The sequence below is a fragment of the Schistocerca nitens genome, chromosome 6, assembly GCF_023898315.1.
Source record: "Schistocerca nitens isolate TAMUIC-IGC-003100 chromosome 6, iqSchNite1.1, whole genome shotgun sequence".
NCBI lineage: Eukaryota > Metazoa > Arthropoda > Insecta > Orthoptera > Acrididae > Schistocerca > Schistocerca nitens.
The window spans coordinates 456,311,800-456,332,556 of NC_064619.1; the positions used below are offsets into that span (position 1 = coordinate 456,311,800).

Consider the following 20,757-nt stretch of genomic DNA (forward strand, 5'->3'; position numbering starts at 1 on the left):
ATTCTGTCAGAGACAGCAAAGGACTTGGAAGAGCAGTTGAACGGAATGGACAGTGTCTTGAAAGGAGGATATAAGATGAACATCAACAAAAGCAAAACGAGGATAATGGAATGTAGTCGAATTAAGTCGGGTGATGCTGAGGGAATTCGATTAGGAAATGAAACACTTAAAGTAGTAGATGAGTTTTGCTATTTGGGGAGCAAAATAACTGATGATGGTCGAAGTAGAGAGGATATAAAATGTAGACTGGCAATGGCAAGGAAAGCGTTTCTGAAAAAGAGAAATTTGTTAGCATCGATTATAGATTTAAGTGTCAGGAAGTCGTTTCTGAAAGTATTTGTATGGAGTGTAGCCATGTATGGAAGTGAAACATGGACGATAAATAGTCTAGAGAAGAAAAGAATAGAAGCTTTCGAAATGTAGTGCTACAGAAGAACACTGAAGATTAGATGGGTAGATCACGTAACTAATGAGGGGGTACTGAACAGAATTGGGGAGAAGAGGAATTTGTGGCGCAACTTGACTAGAAGAAGGGACCGGTTGGTAGGACATGTTCTGAGGCATCGAGGGATCACAAATTTAGCATTGGAGGGCAGCGTGGAGGGTAAAAATCATAGAGGGAGACCAAGAGATGAATTCACTAAGCAGATTCAGAAGGACGTAGGTTGCAGTAAATAGTGGTAGATGAAGAAGCTTGCACAGGATAGAGTAGCACGGAGAACTGCATCAAACCAGTCTCAGGACTGAAGACCACAACAAGAACATCCTTACTGACTAGACATAGCACTTTCTTTTTGTCTTATAACATGTTAATGGATACTGAAGTTTTTATTTATGTATACTACAGACAGAACAACATAACTAACATATGGACAATGAATGAAACATGCATTTTAATAGAGCTAATGTTGGAAGTTTATGGCCATCCATTTTATAAACAGTGTGATTTGTGAGCCAGGTTTAACCGACAACTGCAGCTGAAGTATGCTGCGATCGCGTTTACCACTTTGTGGCACACGTACCATCTGCACAAGTTGTATCATTTCTGAGCATTCAGCAGCATGTTGAATTCAGTATGCTCAAAGTCTACATTCAAAAGCTCAGTCTGTGTGCCAATGGCTTAAGGAATAATAAGCAAAAGAATTGTAAGAAAGAATTTTCTTCAACCTATGGTAAAAGTAAAAGCATAATTTGGATACATTGAAACACAAACAGCTTACATAAAATCCTTCTAAATGGAAAAGGGACAAAAAATGACTGCATACAAATTTTTCTGACAGAACAGAGAAATGTTATAGTCCCCTGCCTAAATGAACATTGACTAGCAAAATAAAAGCAAAATAAAATCCATAATAAATCAGAAAACTACATTGTAGTTAGTAGCTTTTGTAGAAGTAATGGAATTTATGGGCATTCCTGCACACTGATAAAAAATTCTTTAATGTATATGCTAAGTGTTGATGAATTTTGAATGATGATGACATATTTGCAAGATTGTGTCAAGACTTAGAGGGACAAAATATTCTGATGATTTCGATACATAAATCCCAGGTAAACAAGTAATAAAAATATTTACATTTAAACTTGGGAATCTGCTACAGATACAAACCAAAGAGAAAAAGTAAAAGATTATGACAGCTGCTGATTTTAACATTAATATAATGAATGAATCCAGCCAATCAACACACAATTTATCAATGTGATTCAAGCTTAGTTCACAGAATATACAAGAGGGAGCAAGCAAACTGCAATATGTGCAGATAACATTCTGACAAATTTCACATTTGATTGTACAAGAAAATTCTTCATTGACCTGGGAATTTCCAATCATTCTGCATTGTTTTTGAAGCTAACAAAAATAAATAAGCCATGCATTACAAATACCAATTCATTACACGAAGCTTCAGTGAAGAATAAATACACTTTTTGTACTGCAGACACGAAGAAGTAAACTGGCCAATGGGTGATTATATTCTAGTTCTAAAAACTATGATATATTTGTTGACAGTTTTCTGAAGGGTTAAACCAAATACTTTTTCTTACAGTATGTCATTACAATTAACAGACAGTCTAAAATGAAAAACTGCTGGTACTACTAAAGTGTCAAGTGTTAGAAGAAGACACACAATGAACTGAAAAGTAAAATAAATGTAGACTTTATAAACTATGTCAGACAGAATAAACCTATATTTTAAAATAGTAGCAAGAGCAGGAAAAGAAATGGCACACAAAAAATTCATATTGAACCATACAAATAAAACAAAGGCAATGCGGACTATTATAAAATAAGAACTTTGTGTCACAGCTGGTAGTTCACATCTCTATAAATCCCTTCCTAACCCTTCAGAAATATATGAGTATTTCAATTAATTTTTAATAAATGAATTAAATCAGACGTTGATGTATGTAGCTACAAAAGTAATACCTATATCCTCAGTCTGGATCAGGATAACAGGAAATTGTAAACTAAATTTGAAAGACTGACAGCTGAAGATGTAGAAAAAAGTAGTATCTTATTTGATCAGGAGTAGTGTGATTTTCTGATGAAATCATGTCATATACAAACTTTGTTAGAACTGTACATCTAACTGTATATATACGACAGTTGGGCAACAAATCCAAACAGTATAGCGTGACAATGGCCGAAGGATAATCTCAGCCGCTCATTTACAGGGAACATTAATTGACATTTGGTGGTTAATTTCAGTAAGTCCTTCACAACCTAAAACCTATTGGACATTTTCTCCAAGCATCATTCCCTCTGGATTATGCAGTCTGGGACAGTTCTTCCAACATATCATTTAGTCATTCAGCTCTATGTCTCCTATCCTCTACTTGCCCCTGCTCTCTTTCCAGTCGTCATCCCTTGTCTCTCTCTTCTTCTTTTACTTCCTCCTTCCTTCCCTTTACTCTGTCACAAACATCAATATTTGTCCTGTGCATTACTTTATTTTTAGTTCTAGTATTATCATATAGTATGGCACCCCATTTTCAAACAAATTAACTGCCAAAGCCTGTAGAAAGAAAAGATTATTAGCTTGTGATTTGGGGATCTTCTCTTTCATGCTGGGAGCAACCCCAGAAGCAACAGAACTGTATACTTATAATTCTGCTTGATGAATAACATTGACATGGATGGGAGATCTTAAAATATCAGTCGATTTCTTGCTTAAAGAACTATGAGTCTTGATGTGGTTTCAAATGAACTACATTCCAGTAGCAGTTTTAGCTGCCGACTTGACACTAGCCAACTCTTTTGCACAATCTATCGTACAAAAAATAGTGATCTACTGAGAGACCTTTAATACAAATCATCAAATAAACAAAATATTTTCATAGTATGGAAGTATAAATATGAAAAGCACCAAATACAGCCCTTTACTTTTGTAAACATGTAAATCAGTATAACGTCTGATGCTTTTCATCCTAACCTAGGCTTCAGCCCATGCAATAGTTCACGCTGTCACCACAACTTTATTCACGAAATAGCTAAAACAATATTCAATACAAACTAAAATAAACATTATCAGTGTTCTGTTTTATGGCCAGAAACACTTACGCATGACATTGTATCTCCTGTGCTGTGATCAGTACACGGAAGTAAAATGAGTGGACACAATGTTTATTTACATGTTTCTGCAGATAAAGTGTCATGCTTGGTGATTTTCATATTTAAACTTATGTACTACAAAAGTATGCAGTTTAAGTGATGCACCACACAAAACCACATTATTTTTGGTATGATTTGTCGTGCAAAAATATCAGGAAATCTGTTGCTGGATAAAAAAAATACCTGTATTCCAAGATAATAGTGAAGATTGCTTCATTATTGTGGGAAATGAAATTCTAATGACTAAAATTGTTAACTTTTTGAGAAATATGAAAAGACAAATTCTTCAGACAGAAATGAAGGAAACAATGAAATGCACAGGGTTGCATGTTGAAACTAGGCTAACAAATCTTATGGTCGCAGATCCATTATGAACTATGTGTTCACATTCCACCACAGAATGATAATGAACACTGTTAATGGTGATATAGTGAAGAGTATTGTGTGTACACAGAAAAGCTGATCTCAGCCATGTTAACTATCCTATTCCTACATAATTTAGTACAAAAGCAACTTTCCATGCCAGCAGGATATGTGAATATGTCTCATGTTGAGCTGAAAGTAAGTTGTCTACCATGCTCAAATTTTGACTCTGGGCAGTTGTTTTCACACTACTGTGAAGTGCTGATGAAACAGTGGCGTGGAGTCTCAGAAGAGAACTTTGAAGTTATGACAATGCCATTTTTTGGGAAAATTTTCAGGGCTGTACAGTTGAAAAACTACTTTTCCGTAACTGATTAGATTTAATGGGTTTAATACAAATTATTTCTATTTTAATAATGTCAATAAATGTGACCTGCAGTTTTCATAAATATAATGTAACTGATAGGTATATTTTCATTTTCAATGAGACAATGAGAAACAATGGAATAAGACAAAAGTAGGAACATACAATACTTCAAAAATAAGCCATCAGAAATTAATACTAAAGTCGGCGTAAAATAACGCCAAAACTGACAGAAAATAACAACAAAACTGGCCGAAAATAACAACAAAATATGAAAAAAATATCACAAAAACTGAGAAAAAGTAACACCGAAACTTATTTTTGCTTGTCTATATTGTTGTGCAATCAATAAAAAGTCCCATATTTTTAAAATAACTGACAACATATATAAGAAGTGGATATTGGCTTTTTAGAAGGGCACAGTCAAATCTTTCATTGACATAAATAACTTTATGTTAGGATTTTCTGTTCACAGCAAATACTAAAATATGTCCTTGAGACGCCATATTCCAAAAAGTTATTGGTTTCAATTTCTTAGGCCAATTTCTAACAAGACACTGCATAGAGGTGTCAGGAAATTGTCACCCTGATTCACTCTATCTAGTCCTAGTATGTACATCTTGTTAGGCCCATTCAGTTTGGCTGAATTCATGCTTGCTTGATTTTAATAGTTCACTCATTCTTAAATATGTAGTAATGCAGAATAATAAGACATGAGAAAGACTGAACTTAATAAAACAGAGGTTTCTTGTTGTGAAAACATACTGTCACAGCACATATAAAAATATCCAAACTTTTCAGCACTAATGTTCCTCTCACCTCATTCCCAAAGCAATGCCTCACTCAGGATTTCCCACAGAAATAATCCCAGTTTCATTATATATTTTTTCCTCTGGATATTTTATCCCTGTGGCTTGCTGTTGTCAGAGCAGATACCTTCAATTTTGTCAAAGGCTCAACTACTAAATACCAAACAACAACTTATTTATATTTACATATTTGTGGTATATGTGTGCATAGATTTGTATAAGCAAACAAGTTGCTTGGGTATGAAACAAATCAGTAATTGGAGCACAAATGCTATTACACGGAACACAATACAAAGATTGTAGATAAAACCTGTCCACTAATCAAAATGTAAGAAAGCAGTTTATGAGGAAGGAGCATAATCGCACACAGTCAGTTATTTGCAAATTTCAGGTATCATATGTGGAAGGGATAAGATTTATAATTGAAGTATATTTTTTAAGTGAAAAATATCACCATGCTAACCAATTACATGATTGTCTTATGCTACAGTATTTTTTTTCCATAAAACACACACACACACACACACACACACACACATTCAGAAATCCTTCTATGGAGTAAGAGTTATCAAACAGATATGATATGAGTTTGTGTTTGAAGTTTTTATGGCTGAATGAATACCTCACTCCTTATGTTTGTGATGATTCAACCAGAGAAACTCTGTATATTAGTGGCAGTCCAGGTCCAAACCAGACAGTCGATTATGACAGATAGGCCACAGATGATTGAAACAAAAAATAGCTGTTGACTTTGTAGCTACTTTTTTGTGCTTGGTGAAGACATAAACTAGAAACACAATAACCACGCAAATTGCACTGGTAATTAACAACCCACTGCTGAGGGCACGGTCTTAGTGCAATTAGAGTGTGTAAAACAAATAAAGTGAATATTATCCATAGTGGATGCTGCTGGTAGAGGAAATTTTTCTACACCCTATAAACAAGTAAAGTATTTTGTTGAAGGCAGAACAATAAATCTTACATAATCAATACGGTAAAACAACATAACCTGGATTTGTTACACTGTATATAATTACAAAATTGTTAAGTTTTTATTAGTTTTGTGTAAGGAATGTGTTTTGTACTTCTATAAGTGAATCACACTTTCTGTAAATCAATATCAGCATTGTAAGTGATACTACAGTAATAAAAGCATTGGGGTTTAACTACAATGTGTTCACATATGCAGTTTTGTGTGTAGGTTTGACCACCACAAAAAATCTTATTACTAATACTTACCATTCTCTTCAGCAAAACCCATACGGAAGAGTCGAGGAGAGCTGTAGAATAGCCAGAAGTCAGGGAAGTTTGAGTCTGGTGTATCATAACGAAGTAGCAGGCGACCTCCCACATTCTCAACAATCTGAAATCATTATAACACACATTAATAAAATGATACACTTACCTTACACAAACAGTGGAATGTGCAGAAATTTGGCATGACAGAAGTGCATTAGTGAATACATAACATGATTTATAGTTTAATCTGACAGCTTTCTCTCTCTCTCTACACACACACACACACACACACACACACACACACACACACACACACACGGTCACAATTTACGTCATTCTGAGAGCAAAAGTAAACTTATAATCTGCATTTATGGTCTTTAACTTTTCCAAAGTTGCTCCTTTCTTAGTCGTCATCTTTGTCTCTGCACTTAGTCTTCTGACTGTGATGCTATTGTAAGACACAACACTTACAACTGTCTGCTGCGTGCGCTATTCTGTATGTTTTGTTTTGAGGTTGTAGTGTCATCACGACAAGCTTAGTGATTACATAGAGTGTGAAAAATGTAAACAGTGAAGTGCACTCCTCCTAATCCAAACAGAAAATGTTAGACACAGAATTCTGCTTTGGTTTAGCCAAGAGTATTAACCGAGAGGCACCTGCCATGTATGCCAAACTACATCATCAGTGCTGCATCCTGTATGAAAAAATTGTTGGGTAGACTGTTCTAGCGACCTGCAAACATGGGATCATTCATATCAAGGACATGGGATCACGGTAGACTTTGCACAGTTTGCACACCAGATATCGAACAGTGAATTAAAAGGTGACCCTGAAAAGAATGTGAGAACAATTGGAGCCAGTGAAAGCAAAAACCATGGTCTTGCACAGTCAGTTCTGCACGAGTAGTTACTTTACCCATATCACTTACAGAATATGCAAGCTCTCAGGCGATAGAAGACAACAATACCGAATTATAGTTCATAACATACAATTTATTTATGGATCGAGCAGGATTCACACACAGTAGGATAGTAAATTACCACAATAGCCACACGGGGACAGACGCAAATCCTTGAACGATCGTAGACGAGAGGCATTGGCTCGCTCTAGTAGCAACCTGTGAGCAGGAACTGTGGATGACAGACTCACAGGGCCTTACACTTTACCAGATAAACAATCAGGTGCCATTTATCACAGTATGTTACCTGTGGCACTGGTGAAAGTTACACTTGCAGAAAGACAATGAATATGGTTTATGCACAATGGGGCACCATACCATTTTCTACTCCTTGTAAAACAGTACCTAACACACAATTAGATTTCTGTCATGTGCACATTTGAAGGTGTTTGTGTATCTCACAGCAATCTAAAACATGCACACATTACAGGAGTGTGTTTCCCACAGATGTGACCGTATCCAAATGCAAAGAGATGTGTTGGCACAGCTGAGCTACTCTTTGAGGAGGGCTGAAGGATGTTTAAGAATGAGTGGTAATCACACTGAGCACTTCCCATAGTGCCAACAAATAGCTTTCATATGACAAAATGATCGATCTATTTTTCAACATCTATTTGTTTATTGACATATGTACACCAGTACCTTTTCTATTTGTTCTAGCATAACACCTGTAAAAGTTTGGGACACAAAAAAAAAAAAAAAAAAAAAAAAATAATAATAATAATAATAATAATAAATAAAAATAAACAAATAAATAAAATAAAAAGAAAAATGTATCTCTTTCTTCATCAAACTTAAGCTGAATTTGACAGGCGAAAAGTTCAACTGAAAATGCAGCTGTGCATTCCGAGTACTACAGCTTTATAAATATTTGTGTGCTACAATCACAATAACAGCAAATGTGTACAGAGGGGAATATGCCAAGGTAACAGGAAATAAGAAATGTGAGCTGTAGAAGCACACATAATAAGACTATAGATGCAAATGATAGTGTAATTATACACCACAAAATTAAAAATGATTAAAGAATGAAATTATTGAACTCTAAGGAAGGAAATGAACATGAGAACATTCAGTATGGGTAGTGAGAGTGGTGCTCACTGGTCAAAAGGAATGAATAGAAAATGAAGGTAAAGAGAATAAATAGATAAAAAAACAACAGACAATAAACAGAAAACTGCTACAACACCTACAGTGGTTATAGAAAGTAAAGGAGCAACATTTCAGTATCACGGTAATATGATAGTCCAGGGGAAGTTCTCAGGCTGCCACAGATATAGAGTTGATACCAATATAACTTTGTTTTTGTTATGTTGGGACTTGTTACAGAACAACAAAACTCAACTGTCAACTTGATTAGCACAATACAGTTTTGCTCAAATGGCTTTTAAAGGTAGTCAAGTTGGTATATTTCATTATGACAGATAAAACGGACTTTGTGTAATCATAAAGTTCTATGTTTTGGATGGTTTATCATCAACAGAAATTCATCAAAAGTTGGTGAAGTTGATGAGGAGCAATATTCTTTACCTTTAACAGGTAAGAAATAGTGAAAGAAGGTACAGCAATCAGTCTCAACTTGTGTTTACTGTAGTAGATCTAGATGTTGGTCACAAAGACAAGAAGACAAAGTTAACACTTTTCAGCTCATCTTTTGCTAAATAATGGGAAACCACCACAGGAATCACTTCCCTAGACGCTCATGCGGTGGACGTCTCTGATGAGGCTTCACCCATGACAAGACCTGCTGTAAGGCAGAACCCAAAGTTTAAGTTTTTGCTAAATAAATATCATGCTTTTTAATACCATTTTTTACTCTACAGGAACACTGTAACATTATTGAATGCGATCATGGAACATTTAGTTAAATTTAATGAATAATAATTAAATACAAATAATGATATTAGTATGTAAAATGTTAATTTCAGATACACATGTGGGAAAATAAGGACAGCAACAGCTATGGTTTGTAATAAACAACCACTCTGGTATATGCTTAGAATGATTTGGTAAAAACCATGGAAAAGCAAATCAGGCTGTTGGAACAGATAAAAAAGTTTTTAGTAAGGTAAACAAACCTTTGCTATTTTTCTGCGACTATGAGTGTGTCAACAGAAAACATTCACTATTTAATTACTTCCATTCATTTCTTGAAAAGTCTTTTGAAAATGTGTGCTGTAGTGTAACACAGACATTAACAAATGGTGGATGAGAGGGTGCTTTTCACATACAGACTGTTTCTCCATTTTGTGTCTTTTGAATGGATGAAGCTGTTCCTTTAAATAAATGCATGATACCAACAAATCCTATGAGAATATATAGTACATTCTGAAAGAATCCTTTGTTTATTACACATTAACAATAATTGATGAAGAGTAAATACCTAAATGCACAGTTTGCAACAGTCAGCTCCTGTTTTGCAAAGCAGACTGTTTATGTGAGAACATTTCACAATGTAAAAGAATTAGCAGTCATGCTTGGAGAAATGTACGTTTTTTTAAAGGAGTATTTTTGCCTCCAAATTGATTAAAATGATGATAATCTTAAAAGAAAGACCAAATGAAAATAAAAAGTATATAGAATTGATAAAAGCTCACCGTTGCTACCCATAATAGATAAGGGTTTATCCTATCCTGCACTTCCACCTTCATCCCCTGTTTGATGCGGTCCACTGGTATGAATCCATCCTGCAACCAAAACTTGACAAATCAACAATGGACACATCACACACAACATAGTAACATCGTTTTCACATGATCTTCACTTGATAATCTATGATCATTGAGAGTCATCAGACTACACTTTAATAATGTTGAAAAATTATAACTGACATCATTAATCAGATTCAGCAGGACATTTGGTGATTAACGAATTCAAGAGCTTATTTCCAAAGTGTCTCAAATCCAAGAAATAGCGATTTTTATAATATGATATTTATTTTCAGATAATTAATTTGAAACAGACTTATCATTACAACATATTTTATTCATAACTACGTTGTTGACACTGGCATTGATTCTTCAAAATCCTCCACCATTACAAGTGGTAGTAACAGCGTCATATGCCTTGGAGTTAAGACATTTTGGAAGTGAAAATATTTTAAGGATTGTTTGTGTAAAGGCTAATACTCAATGATATAAGCAATTTATTAAGTTTAGACATTTCTCACATGAAGGTAATACAATCTTTCAGAGCTAATCATCAGAAGAGTCATTTATTGCATCTTTTTCGCTTTGTGACAATACCTTTTGCCAGAATGGTATTGCATGATGGCACTCGGTAATGTCTAACTTACTTAAAAGTGACTTAATGTCTTTCAACTTCTCCTCCTTTAGTGGATGCAGGTTGATTTTCTTTATTTGTGGGTTTGAAGTACAGAACTCAAACAAATAGTGAAACAGCACACTGCAAACCTGTGAACTTTCTCACATAGCATCATTTTCTCCCCAGCTGTAAAATGACACATCAGTTTTATCTTGTTTTGACCTGATGCCACAGTGACGAACAAGACCCAGATAATACTGTCAGAGGTGCCGATAAAAAAGCACCTCCCTCAAAGCTGTATGAAGCAAAGGCTGGTTTTGCATCATATCAAACAGAAAACAAGCTGTATCATCACATGTTACCATTGCTTTCATGAATTCATAAAATCTCTTTGCACAGTGTTTATGTACAAGAAGTTCATAACCTATTGTCTTGGGTTTCTCTCCACCCTCTTCACACTTCAAATGCTGCTGGCGTTCCTCACAATAACTACATATATCTGTGCGTGGTGTTCCAAATCCAAGGTTAAACTCATGAGCGAAACCTTGGTAATAAAGCTGGTACTTGCAGAAATGGGCTGCTTCATTTTCTGTTTTAGCTTCAAGGAATAAATTCCACATTACTCTGATCGGTAGATGGGACAGTAAATACTTTCAACTGTGAGTCTGAATGAAACAACAAATCCAAATTACAACAACAGTAATTTTTTAGTTACTAATATGTGGCTTACATAACCAGACTTGCTGGTCAAGAATTGACAAATTTTCTTTATCATAATGAAACAACAACAACAACAACAACAACAACACATAATGTGTACACCTATTACAAGAAACTTATACAACAATACTATCTGTATATACTGGTTAACCTACATTTCTCTCATATACAGTGTGCAGAACAGCATTTGAAACTCAGGATGTGTTAACAAATCAGTTCCTTGATCCCATCAGTCCAAATATTAATACATTTCCCATCCCCAATTTCTCCTCTCCAAGAATAGATTTTTAAATACTATGCAGAAAGTCACTGAAAATGTTTACAATTCACTTGCAAAATGCTGCACACATTTTTAATTTGCCCCTGCCACCCTTCTCTCTAAATAAAGTAAGAAATAGAAAATACCAGTTCTCGATCATTCTGTTTCTCCCTAATACATTGTATTTTCTGTACCTGTATAGAATTTGTAATAAATAAAACTTGTTCCACCTTAGTTTTGTGGTTACAAAATGCTGTATAGAAATGCTTACAGTCTGCAGTAGAATGCTCAGAGGCTTTACAAAGTCCATCATTGTGATGCCACTTTTGATATGCTACCGTCACTACCATATTTACGGCATTTCTCTTGGTTTTTAGCCTGCTCTGAAGGTACTAGTAACCTTTTCCTCACTGTCACTCTCGAGTGACGTACTAAATCTTTTTTAAAACAAACCAACTGTTTCTTACTCACGAATAAGCAGAAAAAAAACAACACACAAACACACAGCCAACTGTTGTTCACCACCATAAACAAGGAGTGTCATGGCAGCGGCCACGATGAACCGTGTGCTTTGCACCAGTCAATGCATTGCTCACATGGGTATAAGACATATTCGAAATAAATACAGCTGGGATATCTACATCTACATCATGAGGTGCATGGCAGAGGGTACATCCCACTGTACCAGTTATTAGGGTTTCTTTCCATTCCATTCATGTTTGGAGTGGGAAGAACGATTTTTTGAATCTCTCTGTGTGTCCTGTAATTATTCTAATCTTATCCCCATGATCCCTATGTGAGTGACACATAGGGGATGTAGTATATTCCTAGAGTCATCATTTAATGCTGGTTCTTGAAACTTTGTCAATAGACTTTCTTGTGATAGTTTATGTCTATTTTAAAGAGTCTGCCAGTTCAGTTCCTTCAATGACTCTGTGACACTCTCCCACGAATCAAACAAATCTGTCGTCATTTGTGCACACCTTCTCTGTATATGATCAACGTTAGTTCTATCTGGTAAGGGTTCCACACACTTGAGAAATATTCTAAAACCAGACACACAAGAAATATGTAAGCAGTCTCCTTTGTACACTGACTGCACTTCCCCAGTAATCTACCAATAAACCAAAACCCACCACATGCTTTAACCATGACAGAGCCTATGTGATAATTCCATTTCATATCTCTACAAAGTGTTTCAGCCTGGTGTTTGTATGAGTTTGCCGATTCTATCTGAAAAACTGAATTGAGCATTTCACATTTTGTTCTGCTACCCTCAATTTCAGGTACTGTCTCATTCACTACGGACTGGACACTTACTTTGAATAGGATACTATTCATTTTGTGAAGGGCCCAATTTTGCATTTCTGGATGTTTAAAGCAAGTTACCAGTCTTTGTACCACTTTGAAATCTTATCAAGATATGACTCAATATTCATGCAGTTTCTTTCAGGTAGTACTTCATTATAGAGAGCTGCATCATCTACTGAAAGTCTAAAGATACTATTAATATTGTGTGCAAGGTCATTAACATGCAACACGAATGGCAACGGTCCCAACACACTTCCCTGGGGCACATCTGACGTTACTTCTACACCTGAAGTTGATTCTCCATCTGAGATAACATGCTCCATTCTACCTACCAAAAAGCCCTCAATCCAGTCACAAATTTCACTTGATACCTCATATGATAGTACATGTGACAATTGCACAGGTGTGGTGCTGAGTCAAATGTTTTGTGGAAATCAAGAAATACTGCATCTACCAGACTGCCTTGGTCCAGAGCTTTCAGTATGTCATGTGAGAAAATCACGTGTTAGGTTTCACATGATTGATGTTTTCAAAATTTGTGGTGGCTAGCATCGAGGATGTCATTCTATTCAAGATACCTCATTATGTTTGAGCTCAGAATATGATCTACGATTCTACAACAAATCGATATCAAGGATACTGGACAACAGTCTTGCTGATCACTTCTACTACCCTTCTTACCTGTGTTTTTCCCCAAGAACTGTGCGCGGTTTTATGTTCGAGGGATCTATGATAGACTATAGTTTGAAGTGGGGCTAACTCAGCCGCAAATTCAATATAGAATCTGACAGGGATTCCATCGGGCCCTGGAGCTTTGTTCGATTTTAATGATTTCAGCTGTTTAACAACACCACTGACACTAATACTTGTATTATTTCATTCACCTCTTCAGTGGTACAAGGATTAAATTGGGGCAATTCTCCTGGGGTTTCATTGTAAAGGAACATTTGAAAACTGAATTGAGCATTTCAACTTTTGCTCTGCTACCCTCAATTTCAGGTACTGTCTCATTCACTAGGGACTGGACACTAACTTTGGTGCCACTAACAGCCTTTACATACAACCAGAATTCTCTATCTATAGCACTAGGCTTTGTTTTAAACCTATTATGAAATAATCTCTGTTTCTTTAGAGAAGTTTCTTTACAGTGCCAGCATACCATGGAGGTTCCTTCCCATTATGAACTGTTCAACTGGGTGCATATCGGTCCAGTGCATGGTCAACTATTCCTTTAAACATGAGCCACAGTTCCTCTACATGCTCCTAGCCGGAACTGAAAGTTTCCAGATCCTGACTGAGATATGACACTACTCATTTTTTATCTAGTTTACTGAATATATATATCTTTCTGATTGGTTTAGTTGTCCTTTGTACTTTGGTAATCAATGTTGCCATCACTGTGTCATGGTCACTGGCACCAGTTTTGATGTGGACATCCTCAAACGGGGTCACGTCTATTTGTTGCCATTAGATCCAATACATTTCCATCACAAGTGGGATTCCTAACTATGTGTTCTAGATAGTTTCCATTGAAGGCATTTAGTAATATTCCACAGGATGTTTTTATCATGCCCACCATTAACAAAACTGTAATTTTCCTAATTAATTGTTGGATTACAATTACAGTATGATCGGGGAACTTATGTACAAGTGAACTAAGGTTCTCTCTAAACTCTGAGGCGTTTTCACGGTTATAGGTTGGTTTTAAGTGATCAATATATGGCGAGATGCCAAGTCTTTATTCATTCCCTGTAATAATATTTGCCTTCTTTTCAAAATTTCCTGGTTGCTGTCTTGTTTTCTCTTGATGTTGTGTTCCTGCTACGCAGTGCCATGTAAGAGAGATTCTATGTTTAAACAACTCACTATGAAATCACAAAACACCATTTCCATAATTCTTCTAAATTTTAGCAAGTTCTCAATTCACAACAACTGATAATTAACAAAGCTTTTCAGACAACTTGTTAACACATGATGCTTCAATGCTTGACCAAAACCATAAGTTCGTACTTAACTCGAGATAGCATAGCATTTTCTTTAGTGTTTAACGACTATTGTCAGGCCCCTTTTTTCTCTGGAGTCAACAGCGCCCCAAAAGCATGACTGCAAAGTGTGGGTGACCCCTCAGCGACCAGTTCAAATTACACATCTGTCATCACTTTCTCCGGTGTGCCCATATTTTTCTTTCTCATATTTACACATAAATTACAGCAAACCTGGGCACAGTAGATGCTCTTCATGCTACTACTAATAAAAGTCATATTTTTCACAAACACATATTTCATCGATCTAGCAAAAAGAAAGTGAGATGTATTGCTATGCTTTATAGCAACATTACCACTACAGATTTTCCCACTAAAACAAAAGGTGTTGTGTGGAAAAACTTATGCAACTAGAGACTGTGTGGCTTCTGTTATAAGCAATCCATACATTAATTTCACTTCTATATTGAGGTCTCATGTGACTTAAATTCAATGCAATTCATTTAACATCACACCGATATATATAATTGTCATCAATTGTCTAACATTAGTCACCATGGCTTAAAAGCCATTTAGTTTCTGACCATGTAAAGATTTCTATCTTTGTATCTCAGAAAGATAGATATTCCCTTAAGATAAAACTTAATTAAACAAGAGGCACTTTCTCTTTCATATACTTTTTCTCCAACTTTCACACTCTGCTTGTTTAAAATAAATTTTGGTTTGCTAATCACCATGAGATGCTAAATTTACCCTGCCATTTACCTTAAGGAGTTGCATATTGTATTGTATGTTAACCGGAGGCCTAGAAACGATGGAGAGGCTCTGCCCCTGCCGCAGCCGCAGTGGTCCACAATCTCACAATGACTACCGCAGTCCACTTCATCCCTCCGCTACTCCACACCGAACCCGGTGTTATTGTGTGGATCAGCCCCCGGTGGACACGGCCCCCCTCCAGGGAACACCTCACACCAGACGAGTGTAACCCCTATGTTTGCACGGTAGAGTAACGGTGGCGTTTGCATACATGGAGAACTTGTTTGCGCAGCAATTACTGACGTAGTGTAGCTGAGGCGGAATAAGAGGAACCAGCCCGCATTCGCTGTGGCAGATGGCAAACCGCCTAAAAACCATCCACAGACTGGCCGGCTCACCGTACCTCGACACAAGTCCGCTGGGCGGATTCATGCCGGCGACCAGGCGCTCCTTCCCGCCCGGAAAGCCATGCGTTAGACCGCATGGCTAACCAGGCGGGCAGTTACATATTGGTATTTGATCTTATTTTACTTTCCACATTTACAAATCTCAGAATTGTTCTCGTTCAACGTGTATTCAAGAAGGGAAAGTCTAAGGAATCAATCGCGTCATGATAAGCCCACATGCTTTAACTATTTTGGAGACCACTTCCCTATCTTCATTCAGATTACTTTCCTTGTTTTGTGTTTTTGTATTCACTTTATTCTCATTTAAGTCTCTGGATAGATACATTGAGCATGCTGTTTTGCCTTCGCAAGGTAAATGCTTCTGCTCCTTTTTTTTTATTTTTACTTTTTTTTTTTAATAGAAAGGTTCAGGTCCTTCCTTTCTTGGATTCCCCTGATCACAGATTATAGGTTCCTTCTTTCATGGTAAACCTACCCTCTCATTCCTATCAAATTGGTTGAGGTCCTTCCTTCTTTTGATTCACCTGACCTCAGTTATAGGTTCCCTTCTTCCTAGGTAAACCTACCCTCTCACCCTCCCACCCATCTACAAATCTGGATACACTCCAGCTTCAAGCTTACAATGATACGTCTAGTCTCTGTCTGTACAATTTTTCCCATTTCTAGTATTGAAGATTTCTCCTCAGCCTAATGATCTTACCCAAAATGTACATAATATGATAGTTTCTTACTTCCCCCTTTTCTCTTATCACGCCTGTTTCTCAACCTGTTATTATTTATGTGTTATATATGTGCCTCTGACCAACTTAGCTTATATTAGTATGTCACTTTGTAATTTCTTAACTAGTACCTCTTTCTGTCCTATCTTCCCTATGTTCAGATGACGTCACTAATACAAGCTACAGCCATTCAACTTACTGGAGAAAACTGAATGTCTTAATGAGAAAAAAGACTTTAGTCCGTGTCACTACGTCATTTTTGTCACACTCACATGGCTTTACCACTATATTGTCTGCATAAAAGAAGGGTTACAGTGGTACTGCCATATGCATATGGAAAGAGGGAGGGTAGAACTGGTACTCCTAATGGAGAAGAAAGTATATGTACATTAGGATCAAGAAGAAAAAGGTGGTAGACACCAAAGAGAGATTCCTTTCCCACCTCCCCATCCAAGGTTCCCCTTCTGCTAAGGTCTTTCACTGTGATGCAGGGAGACGATGGTCAGCATTCTCTACGGAACAGACTGTCACGGCTTCACCGTCACAGACCCCGAAAACTGATCCTTACCCATCCCTATGGATAGCCTGTACAGATCTGGTAGTCATACATTATCCATCATTTAGTTGCTATCATTAGTCCAAATGCCTTTACCAGTTTTGTTGACCTTAACAAATGTGTGGGTACTTGGTCATTCTATACGTACCCAACATGTGATGGGTACTACTGTACTTAGAAAAATATATTAATCATTCCAGTAGTTAACCTGCCCTATAAAACATACATAAAACCCAACCTATTGTTTATATGGAAGGAAAAAATAAAGTATTCCATATAAAAAGTATATTAAATTATTTGGATAATTTCTATAAAGCTTGTACAAATAAATGACTGATTTTATTGTACTCCAGTATTTTTTAAATTAATATTGTAGATTTTGACTTTCCTGCGACAACTTACGAAGATTATGCTATACTTATGTATTCGAAATAGAGTTATATCTGTACCTTTTTTAACAACTACCCTACATGTTGGTAATATCTCTCTAAGATAGCAGGAGAAAGCTGAAAGAAAATAGAATAGTTAAAGAGGAAGATGCCTCATAGGAAACTAAAGGAGAAAAAAATGAAGCAATTAACTCGGAACCTGATAGTTGCTGCTCTGCCCAGTTTATGAAGGGGGCAGATTATCCTGAGGACTTAAGACATTTTTATTGTATCAATGTTATAAAGTCATTTTTCACATCTCGTTTTTCTCTTAAATTTCAGTGATCATTTGTAAATTGCACACAAACCTTGCCCACTTGTTTCCTGCTCATACCATGCCAAAAAAGAACATACAATTAATTTTGTACAATCCTGTTTTTAAAACACTTTTATCACTTTAACAATTAAATTTTTCATTCATTGAGACTCAAATAAAAAACTAACAAAAAAGATTGGTCTTAGATGCGCTTTCCCCCAGTTCCGCTGAAAAGGACAGCGATGTGTGGTGGCAAAATAAATTTTTATCTGTTGCAATAGTTGCGAACAGCGGCATGGCGAGGCTCGGCGGGCGGTCTGCACGACCAGCTAAGCGACACGGCTCGGCCACTGCGACAACATACGAATTCGCCCGAAGTGCTGGCCGCGAGCGATCGCGGGCGCTAGCGCCCCAGGGGCACAGTTTGGACGAGCCTGTTCTACACGCATGCTCTTCATCTCTGATATGTTGTCTGAATTGGGTTGACATTACGAATAATGGTAAAAGTATATAATATTTACAATAAAAGAGCCAAAAAATAGGATAGGGTTATTATGAATATTAAATGAGTGTATTTGATCTGAAGAATATGAACTGGGAATCATATCTTGTCAAGGCAATGTCTTTTGAAAGTAACTGACCTATTCTTATTTATGTTTTAATTAATTCATATTAAACAAAACATCATCTTTTATGGGAAACCTGTTATCTGAATTGAAATAGTTCAATTACTGCCAAAGGTCATTTTTAGCAGGTGTTAAAAACAAGTGGAGTAGTACTCTCATATCAGGCTTGGTGGGATTTTTCATGAAAGATATTCCTCACACAATCTGTCATATATTCACACATATATAGACACACACACACACACACACACACACACACACACACAAAGGCAAAAATCTGTTTCCCAGGATGACAACAGAAAGTGTAAATACAAGTAAAATGATTATTATGATAAGATACAAATAATTTCAAGTGATTTTATGTTTTAGCCCTAAGTATGAGTTATGTTACATCAGAAGCAACATTTAATACATGAAAATTTATGTAAAAAGAGCACAGATCTTTCAGTCAGAAGGAATCAATCGGATGTCAACCAAATACTTACTACAATCAAGACTTTTAAAGAATGGTGAATTCAACATAACTGTATCACAATGTGATAGGATTTAGGATGTTTTTGGATTAGCAGTTCATCTGGAACAGTACTTCTGTCAAAGAACAACACTGCTGTCCTAAGACCAACTCAGCAAGAACAGAACTCAGAGAAAAAGCTGACACTATCCTAATGACCTGTATATACAGGAACTGCGGAAGAACTGCCCAGAAAACACATGAATACCGGTGTCAGTACAGAGAAACCTGAATATCTGAAGTACTTGGGAGACATTATCAAACAGACGACTAGAAGCTCAATCTGTTTGGCATACTGAAACTGACATAGAGAGATGCATAACATGCAATATTGTTGGCCACACTGCAAGACAACTACCAACATTAGTATATAACTGTCATATAATATTAATGTTGTTCACTAGGGAGAGTCGAGCCTCCAAGTGAGATTAGGAAGATGCCATAATTCCATGATCCATTAATGTATGCTACTAACGCAACACAACACTTTAACTTTGTTAATGTGTACCTATGACAAAGAAAAGTTACTTGTGTTCACATTAGCATTGAAATACACCATTTGAAAGTCCTTATTCTCTGTGTAAGGAATATCTATTTCTTTCAAGATTTTGTAATTGAAGACATGCTTCAATTTAACATCATAACTGTCATTGGAATTTTAGAACCAAAGCCTCTTGTACATACAGTGCTATTATCATGCAGCCCTAATTTTCTATATTCAAAAATGTATACAATTATTGAGAAAATATGTTAGTTAATGAAATGTCTTATATTCTCAGTTGATTTTACCAGAAAATGGGGAGAAAAGTGTGCATCTAAAAATATTTTCCTGAAAGCACAACCAATATTAATGCCATTTGAAGAATATGTCGTAATAGTTAATCAAAATATCTTAATTATCAAGTGCTACCTTGCAAAAGTTGTGGATCTTGGTAACAGCTATCTAATCATCAGAGGGTGTTTGTGGAAATAAATATGTGTTGATTGAATCCTTATCACCAGTGTTGTCTTAATTCTTTAAAATTGTTCTAAGCATCTATTTGAACATCAAATGAACAAGAAAAGAGGCATCTTACAAGGTACTAAGATCAGTAATGTTACTAGTTGCTCCAAATTAGTCTGGTATGGTGTTCAGTACAAGAGACAGCAAAACATAAAGAATAAGCAATATTACAGTAGTGCTGCTGCATGGTGACAAAAGACAGTGCAGCACAGGTCAGCGCACGATGTGGCAAGCCGGAATGCTCAAGACATTTTTACAGAAGAGCTTGAAAGTTATAACTGTAAAGATCAGTATTAGTAATATGGCTGGCTCTTTATTAGTGGATAATTACAACAGACATCAAAAGATCGGTAAACATTTGTTTACCACACCATCTTTTCCTTACTTACCTTATCAAGTTTGTAAAATGAATGCCTTTGGTGGCATAGAATGTTTATTTCCAATGTTTCCTTCTTAGGGTACAACAAAAAACTATAATCCTCCACAAATTTCACCATGACCTACCACTGAAACAATTTCTCACAACATGCAGGTGCAACTGCTTCAGCAGTTCAAGATAGAAAGACTCAAGTGAATGCTGAAATATGTATCAGAAATTTCTGTATAAATGCTAAG

The 20,757-nt window shown here is 36.2% G+C and overlaps 1 protein-coding gene across 2 annotated transcripts in view; it reads right to left on the reverse strand.

Moving 5' to 3' along the window:
- LOC126263041 (scm-like with four MBT domains protein 2) overlaps nucleotides 1–20,757 on the reverse strand; it is a 161,470-nt gene that overhangs the window by 107,300 nt on the left and 33,413 nt on the right. For both annotated transcript variants that reach the window (XM_049960014.1, XM_049960016.1), the window contains exons 4-5: nucleotides 9,942–10,031; nucleotides 6,386–6,509 (exon numbers count right to left, since the gene is read on the reverse strand). In XM_049960014.1, coding sequence (XP_049815971.1) covers nucleotides 6,386–6,509; nucleotides 9,942–10,031 — 214 coding nt within the window. The remainder of the gene's footprint in view (nucleotides 1–6,385; nucleotides 6,510–9,941; nucleotides 10,032–20,757) is intronic.